We start from the raw sequence: 22,823 nt of genomic DNA, 5'->3' as shown, positions 1-22,823 counted from the left end.
CTCAGAGCTCCTCGCGCTTACCCTGCGCATTGAGCTTCACGAGCTCGACGTCGAACACAAGGGCGGAGTTGGCAGGAATGACGTTGCCAAACCCACGCGAGCCTGAAGAGTATTCGTGTGAGTTGCGGAATGGGTACGAAGAGATGCACATACCGTATCCCTTGCTGGCAGGGATAGTAAGAGTACGCTTCTCGCCCTGGCACATGCCCTGGAGACCCTCCTCCCATCCAGTGATGACTTGGCGTGCTCCGACTGCGGGTGACACTCAGCAATGCTCATGACGCCGGTGAAGCAAAGGTGTGCTCACGAGTTACAGTGAAGGGCTGTCCACGATCCAAGCTAGAGAGTACCGCTTGAACGAGACATATTGTACACAAACTACGAGGACACTACCTCGAATCAAATTTGTTGCCGTTCGACCAGAGCTTGCCAGTCTGAGCAGTTACTCAGTCCATAGTAGACCATCATCATTCCTCAAGGCACTCACGTAGTGGACCGAGAGCCTGTCGCCGTTCTGAGCCGTGAGCTTGCAGTTGTCCGGAACGTGAGTACGTTCGATCTTCAGTTCCGTCGGGGTATCCTCCGCGACGACAGCGAGAGCAAAGAGGAGAGCGGAGATGCAGCCGAGGATGCGCATGAAGAACATGGTGGTATCACAAGAAAATAAGGAGAATCGTACAAGCAGGCAACAGGTGGCAGTCCGTATGTACTCTACACCCACGTAATGAGACGCGTCGCGACACGACACGTCGCGCGCTCGCTATAGCACCCGTGGGAGAGCACACGTGCGCTCCTTCCTCATTTGGTGCTTAGTCAGAACTGTACAGGCCTCTTCCCGTTGCCAACCTTAATTTTCCTGCCCTTTCCACCAACCGCCGCCGCCCCGCGTACGACATCAAGAACGATGGTATGTCGCTGTTCACCTAGATGTCTGGTTTCGTAGAGGTGTGTGTTGTACAGAGATGCTGATTTGGTGTGGTTTTGCCTCTGTAGCCTTCCCAAAAGACCTTCCGCACGAAGCGCATCCTTGCCAAGGCCTCGCGCCAGAACCGGTGAGTGCTGGCAGCTTTTCTGGAGGAGGAAGGAGCAGGGATATTGAGACGTGTGGGCAGCCCCATTCCCCAGTGGTTCCGTCTCAAGTCGGACACCAAGATCCAGGTGCGTCCAGTCGACATCCCTCTTGCCATGAACCTCCTGTTCTCACACGAAAACCATGGAACGTAGTACAACGCCAAGCGCCGCCACTGGAGGCGTACGAAGCTCAACATCTAAGCTGCCCACACCTCGCCTCGCTCGCACCCACTACAGCCATGCTGCTGTTGTAGTTGTATCGGGGGCTTAGTATGACCGGGAGGGCGGTTGGACACCACGCCGGACCTACCTCACACGCACCATCGAGATATCGCATCCGCTCCGCACGCTCATATGTATCGCTCTGTTACTGGCTTATGGCATTCCCGCTAAAAGATCTGCATGCGCTATGCCCTCTTTCATCTGCACTCTTTGCCCGAAGCCAGCCTCAAGGATGTTCGCTCTATCAGTCGGACTGACTTCGCTATGGACCTCCTCATACGGTGCATGCAGCCGGTATCAGTGCAAATATGTGCGACGCTGTCGATGTGACGAAGTATGCGCAACGTTATAACGCCGGAACCCAAAGTATTGCATTTTCCCAATAACCTGAGAGTCGTAAGAAGGTTTTGTTATCTGAGTAAGTAGTCAGATAAGCAGCCTATCAAATACTCTAACGCACACGCACATAGGCCTCGCCCACGTGGGCTAGGTCAATGACATGCACGCGTCCGTGACGTTCCACCTCATCCTTGTACTTACACGTATCCTTCGGCTCTCTCCCTGCTGGCTGGCTGTAATATCGACTGGACTTCACGAACTCGGTTCTTGGCAACATGACACTAATGGCAATGCTATTCGCGCTGGTCTTCGTGACCGAGCTAATATCCTGGATAGGACAAAGTGTCCTGCTAGAATTTGTGCGTAACCCTGAGCTCTTTCGATGACTGGATAGCTATCTAACGACCATTTCCTCGCATACGAGGGTATCTAGGTCTACTCGTTGTACCTGCGTATATTCTATAGCGGGACAGTGACGAAGCAGCGCAAGCTCAAATCCGAGATCTTGCTGAACAAGAAGGAGCTCCTGCAGACGAGTGCGCAGGACCAGTTTGCAAAGTGGGCGAAGTTGAGGAGGAGTGTGGATAAGGGGCTGGCGGATCTGGAGAAGCTCAGTGAGTTCCAGGTGGTTTTGAAGCTCCTTTCGTTCCTGGCGTCCCCGCAGCTGGCCGCTGTCTCTTTGCTTGTCGTCAGCCTGTCCGACGGTACGCTGGCTTAATGGGCTGGCTTGTGGTCTAGCGCTAGCGGTACGGGAGGATTCCGACGACCAGTGATCTGTGTGCCGTGTCCGGAGGGCGCTCGGAGAGGGGGTACTGTATCAGCGACTAGCAGGGTACTCCATACGCGCCACTGCTGCTTGGCCAATAGTCTCATGCATTCCCGTTTGAATGCGTACTTCGTTGCTGTTCTCTGGCCCGTTGCGTTACTTGTTCCTGACCTCTTGTCCAGACAGCGAGCTGTCGACCGTCCGGTCATCCTTTTCCCTCAAGTTCAAATCAGCCTTGTGGATCATGACCACGGGCTTGCAGTTCGTCATCGGATGGTGGTACCGCAAGGCCGCCGTCTTCTTCCTCCCTCCAGGATGGTTCGGTCCATTGACCTGGTGGCTCGCGTTCCCGTTCGCGCCTGCGGGTTCGGTGAGTTGCGGGATGTGGCAGATGGCATGCAAGCGTGTCATCAAGGTCGGAGAGCGTGTTGTGAAGGAGTTGATGGTTCCGAGTCCAAGTCAAGGTGAGTGCTACACCCGACGCCTGGTTCCCGGATCCCGTCTGGAACCCGAATGGGGACGATTTGGCCCCGCGCGCTCCGTTCCTGGGGTCCCGCAAGGACGATGCGGGGTAGGATGGTGTGCCGGATCCAGATCGGCCACGTTCGTCGGACGGACGGACGGGGAATCCCAGGGAATCCCCGACGGGACGGTTGTGGAAAGAGTCGAGGCTGATTGCATTCGTTTACGTTGCCGCGCGCGATAAGTAGGAACAGCGGGGCCCGTTCCGTCGGAACAGCAGAGGAAGGAGGACGCCGGGAAGAAGAGCGAGTGAGCCCCCGGGCTATTCTGGATCTTGTACGACCACTGTGTATACGTTATCGACTATGCTGTCCGGGGCTGCAACTGTAGTTGCGTTGAAATATGCTTATACACTGCAGAGAAGAGGGATGGAATCGCAAGAAGTGCCCTGAAGATGTTATTAACCAAAGGATGGCTTGAATAACTATCTTAATTGACAGGGGAAGCAGCGGACACCGGCGAGTCTCGAAGAGTGGCACCGGGCAGGAGCGCAGAGGCTAAGCTTCGTTTCGGAGGATTTAGAGTGAACACAAGACGGAGTTCCGGGCTTCGGGAGGATCGACGGAGGAGGGGTTCCGGGGTCCCATGCCCAGGAAGGGAAGCACGTGAAAGAGGGATGACGTCCATGGGCATGCAACTCTGCGCGGTGTCGCGGAGAGCCGCGAGACTACTTAAGCCATGGCCACCATTCCAGCCCAAGACACTCCTTTACCCCGCATTCCCATCTCGCACCCATCCTACACAACACCATGGTCGACGGCGTAAAGATCCACTCTTCCCAGGCCCAGGATGCCCAGGCCCAGATCCTCACCGAGGACGCACTCAAGTTCATCGCCGCCCTCCACAGGACCTTCGAGTCGACGCGTCAGAACCTCCTCGTTGCGCGCGAGGCTGCCCAGCTGCGTCTTGACGCAGGTCAGCCCCTTGACTTCCCTGCCGAGACCGCACACATCCGCGCCGACCCCTCCTGGATCTGCGCCCCTCCTGCGCCGGGACTGGAGGATAGGCGCGTCGAGATCACTGGTCCTACGGACCGCAAGATGGTCATCAACGCGCTCAACAGCGGCGCGAAAACCTTCATGGCAGACTTTGAAGGTATGTGCATCGTTCTGTCGCAGTCCCCGAGGAAAACTGATTGGTCCCAAGATGCCAACTCGCCCACCTTTGCGAACATGATCAACGGGCAGATCAACCTTCGGGATGCCATTCGCCGCCAGATTGACTTCGAGTCTAACGGAAAGGCGTACAAACTCGTGGAGAAGCCTGCTGTCTTGATCGTTCGGTGAGTTCAACTTGCGCATATATCTACTGCTACTTACCGTATACGTTTCAGTCCTCGTGGATGGCATCTCGATGAGCCCCGCGTAACTGTAGACAACGCACCCGTGTCGGGCTCGCTCTTCGACTTTGCGCTCTACTTCTTCCACAACGCGCAAGAGCTCGTGAAGCGCGGACTTGGTCCGTACTTCTACTTGCCGAAGATGGAGCACTACCTCGAGGCTCGCCTTTGGAACGATGTCTTCAACTTCTCCCAGTCGTATATCGGCATGCCCCACGGCACTATCCGCGGCACGGTACTCATTGAGACCCTCCCCGCCGCCTTCCAGATGGAGGAGATCCTCTTCGAGCTTCGTACGCACTCGTCTGGCTTGAACTGTGGTCGGTGAGTAGAAATCGCAGTAAGCAATTTGACGAGAAGCTGACTGGACCGTCGTGCAGTTGGGACTACATCTTCAGCTTCATCAAGCGGCGCCGTGCTGATCGCAGCGCCGTTCTGCCCGATCGCAAGGACGTGACCATGGAGGTTGGCTTCATGGATGCGTACGTTCGTCTCTTGATCCAGACCTGTCACAAGTGAGTTCAGTCTTCTGGGTGATATCGAACACCGTGCTGACATCCTTTGACTAGGCGCCGCGTCGCTGCGATGGGTGGCATGTCTGCACAGATTCCCATCAAGAACGACCCTAAGGCGAACGAGGTGGCTATGGCCAAGGTCCGCGCCGACAAGCTCCGCGAGGTTACCAACGGCCACGATGGTACTTGGATTGCGCACCCGCTCATCAACCAAATCGCCATGGAGATCTTCAACAAGCATATGGTCGGTCCCAACCAGGTGAGTTTACCGAATCTACATGTCAAGTGTTCAGAGCCTAATGCTCGTGTCTTTGCAGTACCATATCCGCCGGGAGGATGTCAAGGTCGCTGCTGCTGACCTCCTCAACACGAAGGTGCCCGGTCAGATCACCGTCGAGGGCGTCCGGGGCAATGTCGCGACGTCGCTTGCGTACAGCGCTGCTTGGCTCGGCGGCAACGGCTGCATCCCGCTGAACTGGCTCATGGAGGATGCTGCGACTGCCGAGATCACTCGTGTGCAACTCTGGCAGTGGGTCAAGTACGGCTTGCGCACGGGTGACTCGGGCGAGGTCATTACCGCCGAGTGGATCGACCGCCTCGTCGACGAGATCGCGCCAACGCTGAAGAGCGCGACGCTCACCGAGGAGAACCTCGATATTGTCGCGAAGTACCTGAAGGCGCAGGTGCGGAAGGAGTGGCCCAGCGAGTTCTTGACGAGCGATCTCATGGGCTACCTCGCGGTCCGGGATGGTTGCCCGGCGTCGTGGCAGCGGAGTGTGCTGTGAGCGCGTTCCTCAGACCCGGGCGGTTCCATTCTCGTTCATCTTGTACTACACATCCTCAACGTTCGGACTACATTGTACATTAGCATCATTTGAGTTATGATACGACCGTCTTCCTCTCTGATCAACGCTGTGACTATTGGAGGGTACTGACTGCATAGGAGAAGTTCAGGGGATAATTTCAGCCTGACGGAAGACCGACGTTCAGCTTTTCGAACTTATGTGATCGGTGGAAGCGCTTGAGCAGTAACATGGTACGTGCAACACACCTACCTCTGAACTTCTCAGACTCGTCGTCAAAGCATATGCGTGTCTGGCTATGGCTGGATTAGACAGTATCCTCGGTCGCCGACCACCATCAATCGTTTGGGATCCCTTCACGTCGTCACCCCTCCTCTTCCTTGCGCGCAGAGCATACAGTCATCATAGCACCCTCTCCCTCCCCAGTTCGGCTGCCCATAACACACACGGTTCCCAACAACCTCTGCCATCGACGTACTTGTTGCGTACCTAAGCGCTCCGTGTTCGACGGCGATGCCTACTCGGAGCGAGAGCGCTCCCGGTAGTTTAATTATTCATATTTTCTGCGGCGCGATGCACCCCCTGTCTTTCACCGCCGTTTGCTAGCACGTGGGTCTGAGTCAACGGCACGCAGCCACTTTATATGAAGCAGAAACACTACAGAACATCAGGGCGGTCGAAAAGCCGAGAACAAGACATTGGCCATGATATGATTATAGTACATCCCCTTGGTGCACTGGTTGCGCATGACATCCTTGTACTTCACCCGTCGACAAGCCCCTCTCTTCCCTTCGCCTCCCTATACGCTGTTGTGAGGTTTTGCATGACGACGTCAGGCGATGGTATCGCGAACTTGAACTCCGCAGCCCACTGCTGTATCTCGGATTTCCGAACTGCTCCCCCGGACCGCTTGCTTACAAGCCTGTCCAGGTAAGCAACAGCATCGCTCATGTCATAGTCACGCCGATGAGGCATCGCAACTCGAGCGAGCTTTGCAGCGAGGGCGTACCGCCATGGAGCGGCATAGACAGTGAGACCCGCGGCGGTGAACACAACTTCGCCTTGTTGAACGGCTTCATCGTAGAGCTGACGGATGGTCTCTTCCTGCATGCAGACAGTGTGTCAGCGCACAGGTGTTCGATATACTATGCGTATCAACATACCTGGATGAAGACTGCAGTATGGTTGTTCAGCCAGGAAGGATCGAGGTTCAAATGCTTGCGCGCCACGTCCGCGGCGGCAATTACTCTCGTGACGTCGTCGTTCTTCGTCTTCGTATGGAAGAAGAAGTCCACGTCGGAGGTGGTCTCACGAGAATGCAAGTACAAGGTGTTCACAGCTCCGCCGACAGCGACGATGGATATATGGGAACCCTTGGCATGCAGAGTGGACGCGACGGAAGTGAGAGCGCGTCGAAGCTCGTCGGCTGTGAGGGTGTCACTGGTTGTACCAGGTCGCAGGACCAGGTCGCGGAGAGACGCTTGATCGCTGGCAGAGAGACAGTTGCCCATGCTGGCTTCGCTGCGTTGTCCCGGAGGACAGAGCGATACATACATACATATATGTATCCGCCATCCGAACCAACGCGCAATCAGCGACATCTTCACAGCTTAGAGCGGTTGGGCGTTGGAAGGGAAGTTGATTAGGCCATTCTGGCCCCCTGCCACATACCTAATTCTGCGCGTTGAGCCCCACGGACACACGGACAATGAGCATACTTGGGAGATCGTCGCAAAACGTGAATAGTCACGTTTTGCGACGATCTCCAAGTTTGTCGAAGTCAGTGTTCGTCGGCGCTATTTTAGCGTGGAGCAAGCGGCATCCTCGTCTCGACTGTAGACAATAGTCTTATCACTTCGGTATCGCGGGTGTGGCCCTCCAACGACCGTCAACGTTTCGATTTCGATGATGCTGATCATCATCAATTATGCTGCTGAGATCGAAGCTTCAATAATAAGGCACATGTCGAGACTCTGTCGGTAGTGTCAACCAATCCTTCTGGTGCCCCGCAGAGAAGTTGATGCTGTTCTGATAAGATCTGGGTGGGGACGCGCTACAGACGGGCAGCCGCGACGTTGCAAAGTCGAGCTACTCTCATTGGGAATGAGCATTGAGAACCCACGAATGTAGCTCGGATGCTTACCCGACTTAAATAAAATGAATATGTGCCATCTGAGCGATGATGTTCATCGACTTGAACCTCTTGCATATGTTCTCTTCGTCATCCTCCCTGAACACTTCACCCTTCCCGTTTGGTAGGAAGACCTTGTCTTCCAGCGGCTTTACGCGCGGCGCCCAGTCCGGGGGCTGCTCGAACACCTTCGGGCGTGCCTGCACCTCGTCGAAGTCTTGTATGATGGGAGGAGCGTCCCTGGGCAAGCCGAGTGCAATGCGACGGTTGAACGCATCACACATCAGCTGCGTAAGGACCGCAAGGACCGCATAGCGCAGGGGGTCGCCAAAATCCGCGGGGTCGGGTATCGAGGACACCGACCAGTCGGGATGAGAGGTGCAAAAGTATTCCAGCTCGTTGCGAAATTGGATGTTGATGTCAAGTACAAGGAGTTCATAGAGACGATAAAATGCGGCTGAAGGTGTGTCGGGGGGAGTCCAACCGAGAAGTCGAGAGATAAAAGGAAGAGGGATACGAGAGTGTCTAAATGTGCGCGGATGACGGTTGATATACCGCGCGCGAGTTGGTCCAGGATTTGCAATCAACTCAAAAGGTGAAGGTGGAAGAGGTTCAGGAATGGTCTCAGACCAGTATTGAGGAATGACTGCATGCAGAGACATGGTGGTACGGTGCGAAGAACGTAAACGTGGCCGCGCGCGCCCTCAAGCTACTAATTCACACGGGCCACTCTGATCCTGAACATACTTGTCTGAGTGCTCGTAGTATAGTGAAACATCTCAACTCCAACCTCTAACACTTACGCCCGCATGTCTGGTCTGGAATCCATACTCAATCGCCTACCACCAACTGCATGGGATCGCTTCACTTCGTCACCCCTCCTCTTCCTTGCGCGCAGAGCTTACAGCCATTATAGTGCCACCCCTCTCCCTCCCCAGTCCGGCTCCATCTGCGTAGTCTGCATTTCCGACACCCATAACACCCACCGTTCCCAACAACCTCTGCCATACGGTGACATACTCATACACGCTGGGGATCTCACCCAATCCGGCACCGTCAAGGAACTCGACGACGCTCTCGCCTGGCTCGCCGCACAGCCACATCCGCACAAGCTGCTCATAGCTGGAAATCACGATGTCGCCTTGACTTCGCCAGACGTCCACGAACGCATCCCCCAGGGTTTAACGTACCTCCAAGATTCGGCTACGGAGCTCTCAGTCAAGGGGCGCACGTTGCGCGTGTACGGCAGTCCGCACACGCCAAAGCAGGGTTCCTGGCCATTCCAGTACCCTCGCATACGCCCTGCGTCATTCTCGCCTTCGTCTGAAGAGCAGGCGACGGAGATATGGTCGAGTATCCCCTCTGCCACAGATATCCTGATCACGCACGGACCGCCGTTCGGGCACCTCGACATCAACAACTACGGATGCTACGCGCTCCTCCATGCATTGTGGCGTGTCCGGCCGCGATTGCACGTCTTTGGGCACATCCACGGGGGTCGAGGCGTTGAGTGCGTGCAGTGGGACTCAGTGCAAGAGGTGTATGAGGACATTTGCGCCGGACGAGCGGGGTGGGGTGGGCTAGTGCGGCTGCTGTGGCGTAGGCTGGTTGCATGGATCTGGAGGGCGCCGCAAGGCCATGGTAGCATGCTAGTCAATGCTGCGGCTGTTGGAGGACGAGGACTCAGAGATGATCAAAGAAAAGGTGCAATTGCAGTGATGATATGATATAGCAACGTACCGTGTAACTTCACGATCATGGGACTGTAGGGGCATCGATCTAAGTATATAACCCCGAACACGTGCGACTGTAGAGTTATTCGTAAGATAGGACTCATGCACTTACGGTGAGGTGTGACGTTTTGTGATCAGTTGTGACCTCCTCTTCCTCACTTCAAACGTGTTCAATGCACCACTTAGAAATGGGGAATTGGTTCTGTATGCACTCAAGCAGATGAGGAGAAATTTTTGGGACGTTCCTCCCTGTGATTGACAGAGCTGCATTTTCAGAGGAGCGCTCAGAGTGACAATAAGCGCCATAGTACTCAGATAGTCGCAACATCAATCTAATAAACACCTCTCATCGTCGAAATCGCACAATTGGAAACCACAGAATGATGCGAATTTCAGTTCCTAACAGGTCTGTGGTTTCCAATTTCTTATATCTTGATTTTCCGTAGCTCTATTACGATCCCGCTTTTTGTCACGCACCCTCACCGTAAGTGTATGCGCCCTATCTTAGTACAAGAGCTGGGGCTGGTACTGCCGCTGGTGGCAGAAATGAGTACTTAGTATTCGCGGACATGCGGGACACCCTCGCAAGATAAGATCGTAGTCACAGATAAGATAAGCGCCTAGCCCAGATCCAGGTCTGAGCATCTGTGATCTGGGTCCTCCACCAACAGCCACATACCGGAACAGCACAGCAACGTCTACGACTTTGTACGCCCATATAGGAGCAACAACCAGATACATATCGTCACATCGACTCTAACAACATGTCGAAGCACTTCAACTTGAAGCGGGTAACCCTAACATCCAAGAAGAACTGGTGGATGGGTGAGAATATCTTACCAATCGGCCGGGAGCTGCACACGCTCACACCCCTTTGAAAGTATAGTTGAGCTCGACGACGACGAGGAGAATGCAAATGGACCATATCCTTCTGCGTCGTATCTAGAGGAGAGCTTGTCGAAGGGCAACGAATATCACCGTGATCGCGGTGACCAAACACCGCGGCTGCTGCACCGCCAGTCAACATACGAGTCGACGCCACACGCATCCAACCCGATCTACAGTCCTCCTACCAATCCAGGCTCAATCTTCTCGTTTCCTACTCCGACATCGTACTCAGCCCCGCCAAACCCGACCCAGAGCCTCGCGCCCATCGCGTCCGGCTCCGCGTCAGAGCTCTTCAAGTGCATCGTGAAAAAGCCGAACGTGGTCCAGCTCGAGATCAACGGCGAGATGCAGTCCAATGCGAGGGATGTGACGACGCAGTTCCTTGCAGAGCTTCGCGTGTACACAACCGTCGCGCGGCATCGCAACATCTGCGCGTTCCTTGGCTCGCTCGAGAACGTCGGGATGGTCCTTGAGTACCTCGACGGGCGCACGCTGTACGATGTCATTCGCGAGGAGTCGGACGCGCTTACGCGTGCGAAGAAGGTCGACTTCCACAACCAGCTGCTGGATGGGCTGACCCACCTCCACTCGTATGGGCTCAGTCACGGCGACCTGTCCCTGCTGAACATCCAGGTCATGCACGCCTCGGATACGATCAAACTGTTCGACTTCGGACGTTCGGTCTCTGCGGACTCGGTATATGCGTCCCCGGACGACGACTCCGACGAGCGGCCGCCGTCGCCTCCTCCCCCTACTCCATCCCGCGTCTCCCGATTCGCGACGCCCAAGACTCCTACCATCCCTCTCCCTCCTGCGTATGCTCCCCGGAAAACGGAGCGGATCTACCCAGGAACACGTCCCTTCTCCGCCCCGGAAATCCTCCGCGGCGAGTGTCAGGATGCTCGCTTGGCGGATGCGTATAGCTTCGGCATGATCCTCGTTTGCTTGGACCGTTGCACTCTCGTTGACGTGAAGCCGTGGGATCAGCGGAAGGACATACTCCCCAAAGGTTTTCTTGATGGACTGGACGTGTTTGGTGACCGCTGTACGGAGTACCTCCGACGGTTCGACCAAGGGAGGAGACGCCTATCGAAGGCGGACATGATGGATCCCGATGTTTCCATGACATCCTAGTTTGATTGTTGATGCCCCCGCTCCTCTCTGTTCTGTGACATCCCAAACCACGCACCATGGACCTTTCGCTGCCCGAGAATCACGTCGCATACCCGTAACCAGCTCATATACTCCCACCTCCATCCTGTACTGTATCTGTAGTTCTGTACGCTTGCATGCCAAGGACTTCGTATATGTACTCATCAAAGATGACCTCATGCATGATCGATGATCCCACAGCACCTCAATTAACGCGAGCGCAGGAGGGAAGAACATTGTCTCTGCGGTGCGTACCGCTGTAAAGACAAAGGTGTCAATGCCTACCTTGTGAACGACGTGATCGTTGCTATGTAAGAACAAGGGCAAGCAGGAAATAGTGTACTACTACACGTACCGCTCTAGTCAAGTTCCAGACTCGGACTTGTACTGGCGAGTTGAACGACCCCGCCGCGCATATGCGTTCGCTTCGGAACAGCGACTTTGTACTTACGCGCATTTTAAGCTATGCAAAGTACTAGTTACAACGCCGATCCACAAGTGGACGTTGAAATTCAGATAGCCTTGGTCGCCGAGCGCTCATTTGCTTCCTGACCTCCAAGTTCGACCACCACAGGACCCAGGCTAGTCAAAGTCATTGCAACCTCGATAGCAAGGCCGTAAGCGACTAACATATGGCACAAATTCTTGCGAATGTGAACGTGAGTAACGTGTTTATCGAGGGGGGCTCGAGAGGTTCCTCAGTGTCACGGTGTTGGCTGCCGCCATGCTGCTATTCAGCCTGCATGTCGCGGACTTGGAGTCGTTGCTTCAAGTAGCCGATAACACAATGCAATGTTGCAGAAGGCTATGTTGGATCCAGGTTTGTACGTCGTTGTTCTACCTGATACATACTTATGCTCAGCGGGATGATCTACGCAGCTGTAGAGTACTCTACGCTCCAGGCTCTCATCCTCTCTGCTCACTCCGCTCCCGGGAAATCTCCCTTCAATCTGTACGACGGTGGAACGATCAACCGGCTACAGATCAGGCTTCGTCCGCCATCCGTGGGCCCCCATCTCAGCACTGGTCCCGTGTTCCCGTCCCACATAGAAGGCAACACTTGAAGTATGTACATTCTGCATCGATCACCGACGGCCGAGTCCGAGGCATATCGACAAGGATTTGCTGAGACATTGCATTGTCTAGAATCTTGCGCCATGTCTTCCACTCGGGTCCCACGTTCAATCAATGATCTGGCTAACGAGTTGCTGATCGAGATCCTGTCCTACGAGCATGCTCAAATCAGATCCCTTCAGGACAGAATTCCCCTGGAAAGCTCAGAGCCGCCTCAAGAAGTCATTCACGCTCAGTCGCAGTGGTTGTTGAAGACGCTGGTCTGTCGCCGCTGGCGGGAGCTAATATGCAGCACCCGTAGAGACCCCAATACATATTGCAATCTGCTGGTTTATTAAACCGGGGGGTGTACAATATGCCCGGTTTATTCGTGATGTCCTGTAGGCAGCCCTGGGGCGCAATATTTCACTCGGCCCTGCATCTAGTAGATGTCAGAAACGCATACGCGGGTTTCCAGCTGTCCAGCGTGGGGCTGAGAGCGTGCACAACGTCGCGAATGTTGGCCAGAGCGACGTGAGCGCCGTATGAGCGCCGACGCTGTAGCCCTCACAAGCGCCCGCGCCCATCTTATCGGTTCGGCGCTAGTCTCCATCTAATCTGGACCCGTCGGGCGCCCCGACGTATGTTTTCCGAGATGCTTAATTCTCATGCATCTTGCTAGGTACTTTCTTGTGTATGCAGTGCCTCCCACATCTCTATCGAGTTCTACATTCTGAGTCTATTAGAATTTCTGCCGGCACTCCATGGGGTGCCGGTACCTCAAATTCGGAAAATGTACCTCGGAGCGCCCGACCTGGGAGATTAGATAGGATTAGATACGCTGGGTTATCGCATCAAGCGCCCGAAGCGATAAGATCTCGATGGGCGCTTTTGCCCCCGCGCGCACGTTGCCCTGGCCCACATTCCCGACGTCGCTCTCGCTCTTCCTGGTACACTCGACAGTCCAAAACGCAGCTGCAAGTCGCTGACATGTATAACATACACTAGCCCAAGTACCACCTGATTAGGATCACACGAAGGTACGCTATGAATAAACCGGCATATTGCATACCCCCCGGTTTAATAAACCGGCAGATTGCAATATGGATTATAGACGGCTCAGCACCCCGGCTTTCTGGTGCACCGTGGACGTCTATCGGGGGCTGGACTGGCTCCGTGTCTGCCTCCATCGATGCGCGAATATGGCCGAGATCGTCAGAATCAGACTCTTCCCGCACGCAATGGAGCACAACGATCTGTCACTTATCCGCACGCATGCCGAGTCTATCCGTGGCCTCACGTTCGTCTTTCCTCCCGATGATCCCTTCCCGCGTTCGTGGCCGTCTGTCCAAGCGTTGCTGTCGGCATCTCTCCCCATTCCCCACTTGACGTTGCATAGTTCGCCCAGCGAATTCCCCGTGCGTTCGACAACGTTCCCCGCATTGAAGGAGCTTCGACTGTCTTCCGTAGCTCTTCCGAAGCTCATGGATGCACAGCTCTACTCGAACTTGCGCATACTCGTACTGAAGGGGTGGTGTTCAAAGGACTCCATCGAATTCGATCACTTCCTGCACCTCTTGAGCACCATGCAGAACCTAGAGACCTTGGAATGCAGCTGGACTCTTGAGGCGGGCACTCAAGAATGTCCCGCGCCATTCGATAGAGGTCCGCGAACCACGTATTTCGCTTCCTCGCTTGCGACTCTTCGAAATGGACAATGAAACGCCAGAGGTTACCTCTGCCTTACTCGACCGACTCTCTCTTCCTTCCCTGGAAGAATTCGGGTTTCAATTGAACACGTATGACCTAGGAACCATCGAGGACCCGTTCGAGGATGGCTATCTATCCTCCGCGTTTCCCCTTCCCCTCCACTCTGCACCGTCGGTTCCGTTTTGGCATGAGCTCACTAGTGCTGGGATACATGCTGTGAATGGCCCTGAGTCACGGCAAGTGATCTGCGCGGATTCAAGCCAACAGAAGCATGCGATCGTGATCATTCTAAACCACGGCGAGCCAGATGGCATGTTCAACTTCGATCTCGCGCTCCGTGACTTCGTGGCGTTGTTCGGCGGATCTCCTATCAACACTCTGATCCTGAGTGGTGACTACGATTCCCTGGAGTATGCAGACACCATGCCGATGCTCTTCAGAGCGCTCCCTGAGCTCAGAATTCTGTACATCCAGGGCTTGGGAGAAGGGGATGGTTTGCGAGCACTCTGGGATGCTTTTCGGCCGATTACTGTTGAACGGTCGGAATCACCGGATGCCGCCAATACACAAGTCAAGATACCTTGTCCTCAATTACGTTCGGTCATGATGGGCTCCGAAGCGCAGGACGTAACGTTCATGCACTCTCCTAATACGTTGCGATACACCGAGGGCTTCTTTGCTCATCTGAAGGGTGTCCTCAGTGCTCGAGCGAGCCATGGAGTGCAACCTCTCGAGAAGCTGGAGCTCCATCTCTCCTGTCGGAAGGGCACGGACTTCACGATGGCTCGGGGGGCGCCGGAGTCCGTCCTCGATGATCTGGTCGACTGGTTGCACGTGGAGTACACCGAGGATTGGGCGGAATGCGGGCAAGAGATCGAAACGGAACAGTCGCCGTTTTTAGGGAACAGTCATCTAGTGAGTATCTCAAACTTCTTACTCCGAGCGAGGTTCCCATCGTACTCATCCTGCATCGTAGTAGGGATGAAGTAATTAGGCTTGGACGTTGTGTGTACTAGGCGATGGCAATGAAAAGAATCATTAGGAAGTGACATCTGGCGTACCGCTTCGTCGGTTGTGGAAGCTAGATGGATCCTGCAATGGATATTGCGCTGATGAGGACTGATACTTATCCGACCCCATGCTACTTTGGCGAGTAACATGGTTGCTACATACAGTGCAACGTTACACTAATGCAATTCGATGACCCAATTACAGGCTAGCCAGATCTTCGATTGAACAATCAGGATCTTTCAAAATACTATCCTTCACTCGCGAACAAGTACAACTCCTGGCTCCGGAAGGCCGTAAAACTCCTTCGCATATTCCTCCAGTGACTGCGTGGGGATGTCGGGGTAGAGCTCGCGCGCGTCGAGATATCCCAGGCGCTTGGCGTTCTTGAGCGTGTTCTCCTGGAGGAAATGCATGCTGTACATGTACTGGGCCCAGATGAGCGGGACGGTCGACATGTAGTCCGTCGGATTCTTGTCATACAACACTCGACCGTCAGCGATCTGCTTCTTGATGTCATCCTCGGACAACTGTGACGCGTAACAAGTCAGCAACTTGAAGATCCCTCGTACGGTGGATATCGGATATCCAGGTCGCTCTGGAGGAAGAGACACGCACCTGGATGCGCTTGGATCGAAGTGCATCCCCATCGCCCGAGACACGCGCCCCGATCTCGTGTGCGTCCTTCTGCATCACTTCTTCCTCCCAGATGATAACTGCCTTGTTGATGGTGCGCGGGTCAGTAATGATCCTCGCGACCCACGTGCCGATGTGGTGCAGGTTGGTGAGTAGGTTCTTGCTCTCCCCGGTGCCGTAGAAGGACCAGGTCATCGCCTTGACTTTCGGCACGACAGTGCTACGCAGGGGCAGCGGGAGGTAAAATTGCATCCACCAGCCGACGTCGATAAAAGTGTACGGAACGCCGAGCTCCTTGACAAAATCGCGAATATCGAATTTCTGTGCAAGACAGAACGGTGGTGAGCACTGCATCTTGACGGTCACTATCGAGCACCCTGAACGACCCACCACGTCAGTGAGAACACGGACACCTCTTTCGCCTGGGGTAGCCCAGTCGCATGGGACGATGCGCTGAACGCCGACCTCCTTCGCAGCACGGAAAATCTCCCGCTGCTGGCCGACGACGCGGGCATTGACGGCGCTGATGAGGATGTCGACGCCTTGCAGGTGTTCCTTCAATCTCTCGTAGTCGTCGGTCAAATCTCCGACGCGAATCTCGACACCCGATGTCTTCAGCTTCTCGGTGGCGGCCTTCGTCACCGACTGCGAACGGACGAGGGCCGCGACGCGCTGTTATGCCGCGTCAGTGCAACGGTCAGCCTCATGTGAATGCTGTGCAGAAGGATCGATGCTGTGCACTCACGAAGCTACCAGACTTGAGGAGTCCATCGACGATGCTTTGCCCTGTGAGACCGCTTCCGCCGAGGACGAGGACGAGTGGGTTGGTTGTGGCCATATCGAGGATAGAGTGGGGTTTCTGTAGACTCAAGTGAGTTCGCTCCGCTCCTTATATACTGCACAGAATGAAAGGACTCCGAGTTTCACGGAATACGGGGGTCATGGTCCAGCCTGTAGCGTAATTCCCGGACATCGGCTTTGACCTCATATGAGCGTCGATTTGTCAGAATATCCTGGTCTGGAGCTCCCCCTCGCACCAGATGGTGCCCGAAGAAGCTGTTGATAGTTAACAGCCTGGGAAGTCCGAATAGTACGGGTCGACATACTGTATCCCTCAGGCTGTCCAGCTCGCTCACTGGTCCATTGCAACTCGGGCCCCGATGCCAGTTGATATCGAAAGACATGCACAACTTGCGCAGTACATCTCATTGCATTAGAGCCGCATTGCATTAGAGCCGGAACTGGTGTCCGATATCACGAAGACAGATGACGAACGAAGCACGATGCGGCTCCGGGCTCCGTGAGTGTAACATCGGTGCGAGTGTCTTCCTCGAGGTCGTGCACACCCATTCCATGCATTGTACGTTGAGCAGTCGCCGCCAAATAGCGTATGAGAATGCAAGATCACACCATCTGACTCCCCCACCAGCTCTGGACGAAGCCACAAGTTACGTTGGCCGGGACAGCGGCCTGTCAAAGCGGAAGCTAACGCAACAACGATGGTCGATGAATTCATCATGGACTAGTACTAGGACTATAGCTACGGGACATGTACACGGGAAGAACTAGGCTTAAACGTAGATGCTACATGCTGAACGACTCGCAGCAATAAAAATACATGCGGTGACCTCCAGGAGCAACAGTAATAGCAGTGACAGAGAACGGGGAAGGATGCGGGAGATTACAGCTAGAGGCTACAGCATAAGGGCTAAGAGACAAATGTCTATCCAAGCGTTCGGTAGGACGCGGACGATATACAAGAGGGACCCAGGTGAGTGGAAATGACGGTGATGGGGAGTGAGCGTTTCGTAACCTGTACGTCGTCGGGAGTCGTAGGTGTGTGGCGCACGACTAGATGATCATGGCCAGAGTATCAGTCGCCACCGAAAAAGCGGGGCGTGTCGGACTCATCATGAGAACCGTGCGTGGTAGGTGGGCTCTGCGAATGGCATATCCGTCAGTTCGAAAGCAAACATGAAACGACTCCGGAAGGTACTCACGAGGAAACGAGGGATACCGCCCGTAGGACTGATCAGCGGCGTACGGAAGCTGCGAGCCTGTCTCGTAGTGGCCGGCGGTGGCGTTATGCTCCTGGGTCGAGTGTCGATCCTCGAACGGGTCGTCGCCCGTCATTGAGTGCTTATCCGAGAAGGGGTTGTGGTCCTCGACCGCATGCCCAGGCTCCGGCTGCGGTTCCGGCTGGTCGCGCCTGCGAGAGAACATGAGCTTGAAACGCGACGGCTTTGGGGGCTCTGCAGCAGCGTCCGCCACGGGCGGAGGAGGCAAGGCCTGCTCTTCGTCTGCCCCGCGGACACCGTACTTCTCGTTCGCGTAGTACTCGGACGGCATGGGGTACGGGTAGGCGTCCACGTCCTGGGTCTGGTTCTTGCGCCGATTGTTGAGGTAACTCTTCGCTGACTCCCAGATTCCGTGGCGCGCGGGTACGGATGCCTTCTTCTCGTCATCCAGAGGAACGATGACTAGGTCGTTATACACATGCGCGTCATCGCCCTTGGCAGGTGACGGAGAGTAGAACGCGCGGGAGGGTGCCTTGTTGCGGTATGGCCCGTACGTCTCCCAGAAGATGAACGCAAGCGCCATGACGACGACGATGCCCCAGAGCCCGATGAAGATCGCGAACATGACGCGCTCCTTCTCGAGGGACTTGACATACACGGAGACGATGCGCCCGACGAGGCCGTCGTTGTTGTCGTCCCCTGTGCCAATCGCCGCCTGGGCGATCGGCTGCGTGGCCTCGTTCACGGACTGTGGCGAGAGGACGAGGACGGTGTCGTTGACGCGCGGGATGTTGACGTGGAGATTGTCGTGGAGGAACGTGAGCGCGTTCTCGATTGCGTCGACCTTGGAGCCGATGAAGCACCGCACGAACTCCTGCACCGGGTCGTTGAGAATAGTGTTCCCGAAGACGGTGTTGACGAGGTTCTGCACATCGGTGTAGAATGTGTTGACGGTCTCGTTGAGGGTCGTCGTTGTGCTGTTGACCCAGCCGAACATGCCGTCGTTGATCGTAGACTGCACAGCGTCGACGCGGGCGTTGACCTGGCCCGCATACGTCGCCGAGTCGTTGTACATGCTTGCGTTGATGGACGTCGCGATCAAGTTCGAGAAGTTGGAGACGGAGGCAGACGCCTGCTGCTCATACTTGTGCTGAATTGGCCCAATCGCGAGGAGCTGGAGCTCGACGGAGAGGAGGCCGAAGACACCGATGAGAAAGCATGCGAGCGCGGGTGGGTGGAAGACGTAGTGTGCGAAGAAGATGATCTTGTCCCTGCGCTTGGGGTTCATCCAGCGCTGGAAGAACAGAATAACCTTGGTGACCCAGGGATGCGCCATGGTTCCCTCGATGCTCATCAGGTCGTGGTTCGACGTGCGCGCGTACAGCTCGTTCCCGACCTCCAGCGTCGTGACGCCCGGGTCGCTCCTCAGGTCGTCCTTGATGCGCCGGAAGTGGTCCTTCATCGCCCGCCACTTGTACCACTCGAGCCAGCAATTGGCGGCGATGAGCAGGAAGATGAGGACAATGAGGATCGCAGTGCCGATCTTGACCATCTTGACCAGGTCGCGCCCGAGGTCGTCAACGACCGAGGTATCCATCTGGTCGCAGAACTGGACCGCGTTCTGGTTGGGAAGCGGTAGCGCGCTAACGTCGAAGTTGAGGCCCGCGAATGTGTCGTTGATGTCCTTCTTCAACAGCTCAAAGGGAGAATCGACGCTACGAGTGCATCAGCGCGTGTTATCTACGTCTCAGCGAAACGATTGACGTACATATCCTCGATCTTGTTCTTCAAGTCAGCCACAGTAGGTAGAGAATTGTTGAGATTCTGTAGGGCGGTGGTGAAGTCCGACGGTAGTGTCACGTTGTCGAGGGCAGACAGACTCGGGGTACTGATTTGCGGAGGTTGGAAGTTGAGGCCAGGGATCTTATTGGCAACGTTCACGACGGTCTGGATCGCGCTGTTGATCCCGCTCACGTCGTTCTGAATCGACGTCTTCAGACCGCTGAACGTACTTGTCAAGAACTTATTGATCTGTGGGAAGGAAGATTAAGATTAGTACATGATATTCGGATAGGTGGTACTCCGAGCGTTGAGCATCCGCGCCCTGCACGGCACAGCTCCCTGCTACACAAGGCGTTGGAGCCGAGCCGCAGGACGTACCAGCCGTCCGCAAAACCCACTCCTTCCTAGGCCCAATGATGGCATATCTCACAAATGGAATTCTACTCACCTCGTCAACCGCACCAAGGAGAATGGAGAGAGCACCACGGACGACCAGCTCGATGAAGCACAGGAGAGTAGACCGGTAGATATCGATGACGAAGTTGATGATAGCCTCCATGACCGTCAGCGCAAGCGTCATGGTCGCTCTCGCCGCGTTAAGAGTGCCGTTGACTGCGTCCGAGATCTGCTCGTTCGTCGCAATCGCGAGGTAGCGCGGCATGCTGGCAGTGGAGGTGGCGGCGCGCTCGGCCGCCTTGCAGCTAGCCAGTAGGTCGGCCTTGACGTTCGCAACGGCATCGTTGGCAGAGTCCGAGGAGATCTGAAGACGGAAGACGATGAAGATGAGGGAGATGATGGGGTATGCGAGCCAGGTGAGCGAGAAGAGGTGGGGGAGCTGGAGGTACGGCCTGACGTCGTGGTTGTAGTCGATCTCTGTCTGTCCCTTCCTGCCCTCGTCGCGAGGCGGTTCGTTGTAAGTCCAGTGGGAGTGAACTGGGTCGTAGTTCCAGGAGGCCTGGCTCATCGTGATGTCGACCGGCGACGAGATGGAAGTCTATGGGGGTCGTCGACAGTCGTCAACGAGAAAAAGAGAGAAAAGGGGGAAGAGAAAATCCCGCAGAGAGCGCAGGGCCTGCGAATGGATGCAGCATGCTTTTGAGAGGACGTCGGCCATTGTCTTCGGTTACGTGCAGGTCGACGTTCATTGTTCTCCGGATAGCACTCACACAATAGAGCTGCCTAAACGGGAAGGCGGTGCTGCACATAGACGCTGGCAATGGCCACCGCCTCTCCGTTGCCCGAAGAACATAGGCTGCCATACTCGACTGCTTGAGTCGTATACATTGACCATGAATTTACAAGCCATTTTTTGAGATGGCGTATGCTGAAGAGGTGAGGGCTTGCATACTCGAAATGCACTGATTTCAAGGTTGTTTCCACTATGCTAGAGAACTAAAATATACCGTCACCGCTAGTAGGCATCCTGAAGCCTACCTGATGTCGTTGCCGCAGATCGGTGGATGCGGGGCAACAGAAACAAGCCGAGTGCAACGATTGATCAAATTCAAGAGCTCGGAACAGCAAGCGCCCGACGGAGACTTCTCCTCAGGCCGTCTCTTGCCTCTCTTCTCCCTGACTCTTTCCTACACATGCTTCCCATATGGGATGAATGTAGTTTTCACAGCAGGTTAGCTGGTTAGTTAAACCCATGACATGCGCGGAGCTTCAGGTGAGATACGTCCTCCACCTCGCCGAGCTGACGCGTAGGTACCGGCGAGTCGTTCAGGGCATCTGCATCAGAGCCAGTACTTATGTACGAAGAACGAAGCGGTACGTAGACTCGTCTATAAGGCCTCACTCTTCTTCCGCAATTTCCTCCTCGGCACAACGATGCCCCCTTTGTCCGCCGTGCGTGCTGCTAATGTGGCATTCTCTCCCCCCTACTTCCCCGTCGCCATCTTCGTTGGCGGGACGTCCGGCATCGGCCAAGCCACTGCGCAAGCCTTCGCGCGTTACACCAAGGGCAACGCGCACATCATCCTTGTCGGCCGCAATCAGGCCGCTGCAGACTCCACCATCGCGTCCTTCCCCAAGCCCACCGTGCCCGAAGCGAAGCACGAGTTCGTCCACTGTGATGCCCAGCTCATACGGAACGTGCACGCGACGACGTCCTCGCTCCTCGCGCGGCTTCCCAAGGTCAACTTCCTCGTTCTCTCTCCTGGGTTTGCGAGCTTCAGTGGACGGGACGAGACCGAGGAAGGGATCGACCGTCGTCTGGGACTCCACTACTACTCGCGATGGAAGTTCATCTATGACCTGCTGCCACTCTTGCGCAAGGCGAAGGATGCCGGAGAGGACGCGAAGGCCCTGTCGGTACTCAGAGCAGGGACTGGAGTGGCGGTCGATCTGGACAACCTGGGTTTGAAGAAGAACTATCTCTCCGGGAACCCGGCATATACGGCCTGTACATATACTGACTTGGCGATGCAGGTACGTGCACCAGCGTGCTTATTTGCGTCGTGCTGATGGTGAGCTTCTGTAGTCTTTCTCAGAGCAAAACCCAGACATCGCCTTCATCCACACCGACCCGGGGGTTGTGCGTGACACGCAGCTGCTTGCGCGGGTCAACTGGGCGATGCGTCTCGTCGGTCCGTTGATTATGGGCCTCTTCCGCCCTTGGTCCGTGTCTGCGGACGAATGCGCGGAATATACGCTGTACGCCCTGTTCCAGAGCGAGAAAGGTGCATGTCGGCGCAGCAGCAGCGGGGATGACATTGGGAAGTCACCCCTGTACGAGGCTGACGACATCAGGAGGCGGGTGTGGGACCACACCAAGGAAGAGACGGAGCGAGCACTTCAAGTTCGTGTAACTGCGACGGGCTAATGATCTGGGAACCGCATCTGGATTTCTGTCTGCATTTCTTTGTCCTATAATGATGTACGTTTGCCCCGGTAGGTATCACTTGGCGACTTGAAAGATCAATTCAAGGTCGACGAGCCTCAGGCCTGAACAATTTCGTTGTCTAGCGGTCGACTGAACTAATGTCAACGTCGGATCACTGCAGGTGCGACATACGAGAACTGTACAGGTGTGTATGCACATGTCCTACGGAATCGTCCCGATGAGGCAGCAGAATAGCATGGCCAATACTATGGGAGCCGAGAAGGCCGATCGCCCCCGCTTGGGATCGGGCA

The 22,823-nt window shown here is 55.4% G+C and overlaps 12 protein-coding genes across 12 annotated transcripts; 7 read left to right on the top strand and 5 right to left on the bottom strand.

The window, feature by feature from the left end:
• Position 1: 1 nt before the first annotated feature.
• On the bottom strand, positions 2-637 carry L226DRAFT_456872 (uncharacterized protein; the record flags this gene model as incomplete). The annotated part of the gene is made up of 5 exons (XM_067675331.1): positions 2-102; positions 154-252; positions 308-339; positions 394-434; positions 488-637. 5 exons carry the CDS (start codon positions 635-637, stop codon positions 2-4), a joined length of 423 nt encoding a protein of 140 aa, XP_067539374.1.
• A 290-nt stretch (positions 638-927) lies between these two features.
• L226DRAFT_568392 (60S ribosomal protein eL39) lies at positions 928-1,272 on the top strand (the record flags this gene model as incomplete). Its single annotated transcript, XM_067684157.1, has 4 exons — positions 928-945; positions 994-1,052; positions 1,113-1,158; positions 1,225-1,272. The coding sequence occupies 4 exons, from the start codon at positions 928-930 to the stop codon at positions 1,270-1,272; spliced, it is 171 nt and encodes a 56-aa protein (XP_067539373.1).
• Positions 1,273-1,828: 556 nt separating this feature from the next.
• Positions 1,829-3,311, top strand: L226DRAFT_532101 (uncharacterized protein). The gene is made up of 4 exons (XM_067680195.1): positions 1,829-1,991; positions 2,066-2,246; positions 2,581-2,862; positions 3,106-3,311. Exons 1-4 carry the CDS (start codon positions 1,908-1,910, stop codon positions 3,171-3,173), a joined length of 615 nt encoding a protein of 204 aa, XP_067539372.1. The 5' UTR covers positions 1,829-1,907; the 3' UTR covers positions 3,174-3,311.
• A 184-nt stretch (positions 3,312-3,495) lies between these two features.
• On the top strand, positions 3,496-5,702 carry L226DRAFT_551356 (malate synthase). Its single transcript, XM_067682810.1, has 6 exons — positions 3,496-4,015; positions 4,067-4,202; positions 4,254-4,583; positions 4,640-4,774; positions 4,829-5,033; positions 5,092-5,702. Exons 1-6 carry the CDS (start codon positions 3,670-3,672, stop codon positions 5,557-5,559), a joined length of 1,620 nt encoding a protein of 539 aa, XP_067539371.1. The 5' UTR covers positions 3,496-3,669; the 3' UTR covers positions 5,560-5,702.
• A 486-nt stretch (positions 5,703-6,188) lies between these two features.
• L226DRAFT_610632 (uncharacterized protein) lies at positions 6,189-7,100 on the bottom strand. The gene is made up of 2 exons (XM_067686183.1): positions 6,741-7,100; positions 6,189-6,681 (listed from the first exon to the last, which is right to left on the bottom strand). Exons 1-2 carry the CDS (start codon positions 7,086-7,088, stop codon positions 6,340-6,342), a joined length of 690 nt encoding a protein of 229 aa, XP_067539370.1. The 5' UTR covers positions 7,089-7,100; the 3' UTR covers positions 6,189-6,339.
• A 341-nt stretch (positions 7,101-7,441) lies between these two features.
• Positions 7,442-8,379, bottom strand: L226DRAFT_610631 (uncharacterized protein). Its single transcript, XM_067686182.1, has 2 exons — positions 7,721-8,379; positions 7,442-7,665 (listed from the first exon to the last, which is right to left on the bottom strand). The coding sequence occupies exon 1, from the start codon at positions 8,368-8,370 to the stop codon at positions 7,726-7,728; it is 645 nt and encodes a 214-aa protein (XP_067539369.1). The 5' UTR covers positions 8,371-8,379; the 3' UTR covers positions 7,442-7,665; positions 7,721-7,725.
• A 77-nt stretch (positions 8,380-8,456) lies between these two features.
• L226DRAFT_503525 (metallophosphoesterase domain-containing protein 1) lies at positions 8,457-9,559 on the top strand. The gene has a single exon (XM_067677942.1). The coding sequence runs from the start codon at positions 8,518-8,520 to the stop codon at positions 9,433-9,435; it is 918 nt and encodes a 305-aa protein (XP_067539368.1). The 5' UTR covers positions 8,457-8,517; the 3' UTR covers positions 9,436-9,559.
• A 552-nt stretch (positions 9,560-10,111) lies between these two features.
• Positions 10,112-11,680, top strand: L226DRAFT_551352 (kinase-like protein). Its single transcript, XM_067682809.1, has 2 exons — positions 10,112-10,266; positions 10,328-11,680. The coding sequence occupies exons 1-2, from the start codon at positions 10,206-10,208 to the stop codon at positions 11,461-11,463; spliced, it is 1,197 nt and encodes a 398-aa protein (XP_067539367.1). The 5' UTR covers positions 10,112-10,205; the 3' UTR covers positions 11,464-11,680.
• A 2,404-nt stretch (positions 11,681-14,084) lies between these two features.
• On the top strand, positions 14,085-15,294 carry L226DRAFT_302290 (uncharacterized protein). Its single transcript, XM_067673715.1, has 2 exons — positions 14,085-15,159; positions 15,221-15,294. The coding sequence occupies exons 1-2, from the start codon at positions 14,245-14,247 to the stop codon at positions 15,221-15,223; spliced, it is 918 nt and encodes a 305-aa protein (XP_067539366.1). The 5' UTR covers positions 14,085-14,244; the 3' UTR covers positions 15,224-15,294.
• Positions 15,295-15,350: 56 nt separating this feature from the next.
• L226DRAFT_503519 (NAD-P-binding protein) lies at positions 15,351-16,833 on the bottom strand. The gene is made up of 4 exons (XM_067677941.1): positions 16,634-16,833; positions 16,279-16,560; positions 15,871-16,209; positions 15,351-15,782 (listed from the first exon to the last, which is right to left on the bottom strand). Exons 1-4 carry the CDS (start codon positions 16,724-16,726, stop codon positions 15,510-15,512), a joined length of 987 nt encoding a protein of 328 aa, XP_067539365.1. The 5' UTR covers positions 16,727-16,833; the 3' UTR covers positions 15,351-15,509.
• A 474-nt stretch (positions 16,834-17,307) lies between these two features.
• On the bottom strand, positions 17,308-20,818 carry L226DRAFT_503514 (uncharacterized protein). Its single transcript, XM_067677940.1, has 4 exons — positions 20,137-20,818; positions 19,675-19,937; positions 17,889-19,621; positions 17,308-17,827 (listed from the first exon to the last, which is right to left on the bottom strand). The coding sequence occupies exons 1-4, from the start codon at positions 20,650-20,652 to the stop codon at positions 17,799-17,801; spliced, it is 2,541 nt and encodes an 846-aa protein (XP_067539364.1). The 5' UTR covers positions 20,653-20,818; the 3' UTR covers positions 17,308-17,798.
• Positions 20,819-21,403: 585 nt separating this feature from the next.
• On the top strand, positions 21,404-22,635 carry L226DRAFT_558572 (NAD(P)-binding protein). Its single transcript, XM_067683249.1, has 2 exons — positions 21,404-22,118; positions 22,171-22,635. The coding sequence occupies exons 1-2, from the start codon at positions 21,519-21,521 to the stop codon at positions 22,510-22,512; spliced, it is 942 nt and encodes a 313-aa protein (XP_067539363.1). The 5' UTR covers positions 21,404-21,518; the 3' UTR covers positions 22,513-22,635.
• The last annotated feature ends 188 nt before the right edge of the window (positions 22,636-22,823 follow it).

This window comes from Lentinus tigrinus (assembly GCF_003813185.1).
Source record: "Lentinus tigrinus ALCF2SS1-7 unplaced genomic scaffold L226scaffold_5, whole genome shotgun sequence".
NCBI classification, from domain to species: domain Eukaryota; kingdom Fungi; phylum Basidiomycota; class Agaricomycetes; order Polyporales; family Polyporaceae; genus Lentinus; species Lentinus tigrinus.
The sequence above is the reverse complement of the archived record's forward strand: the minus strand, read 5'-3'. Positions and strand labels throughout refer to the sequence as shown.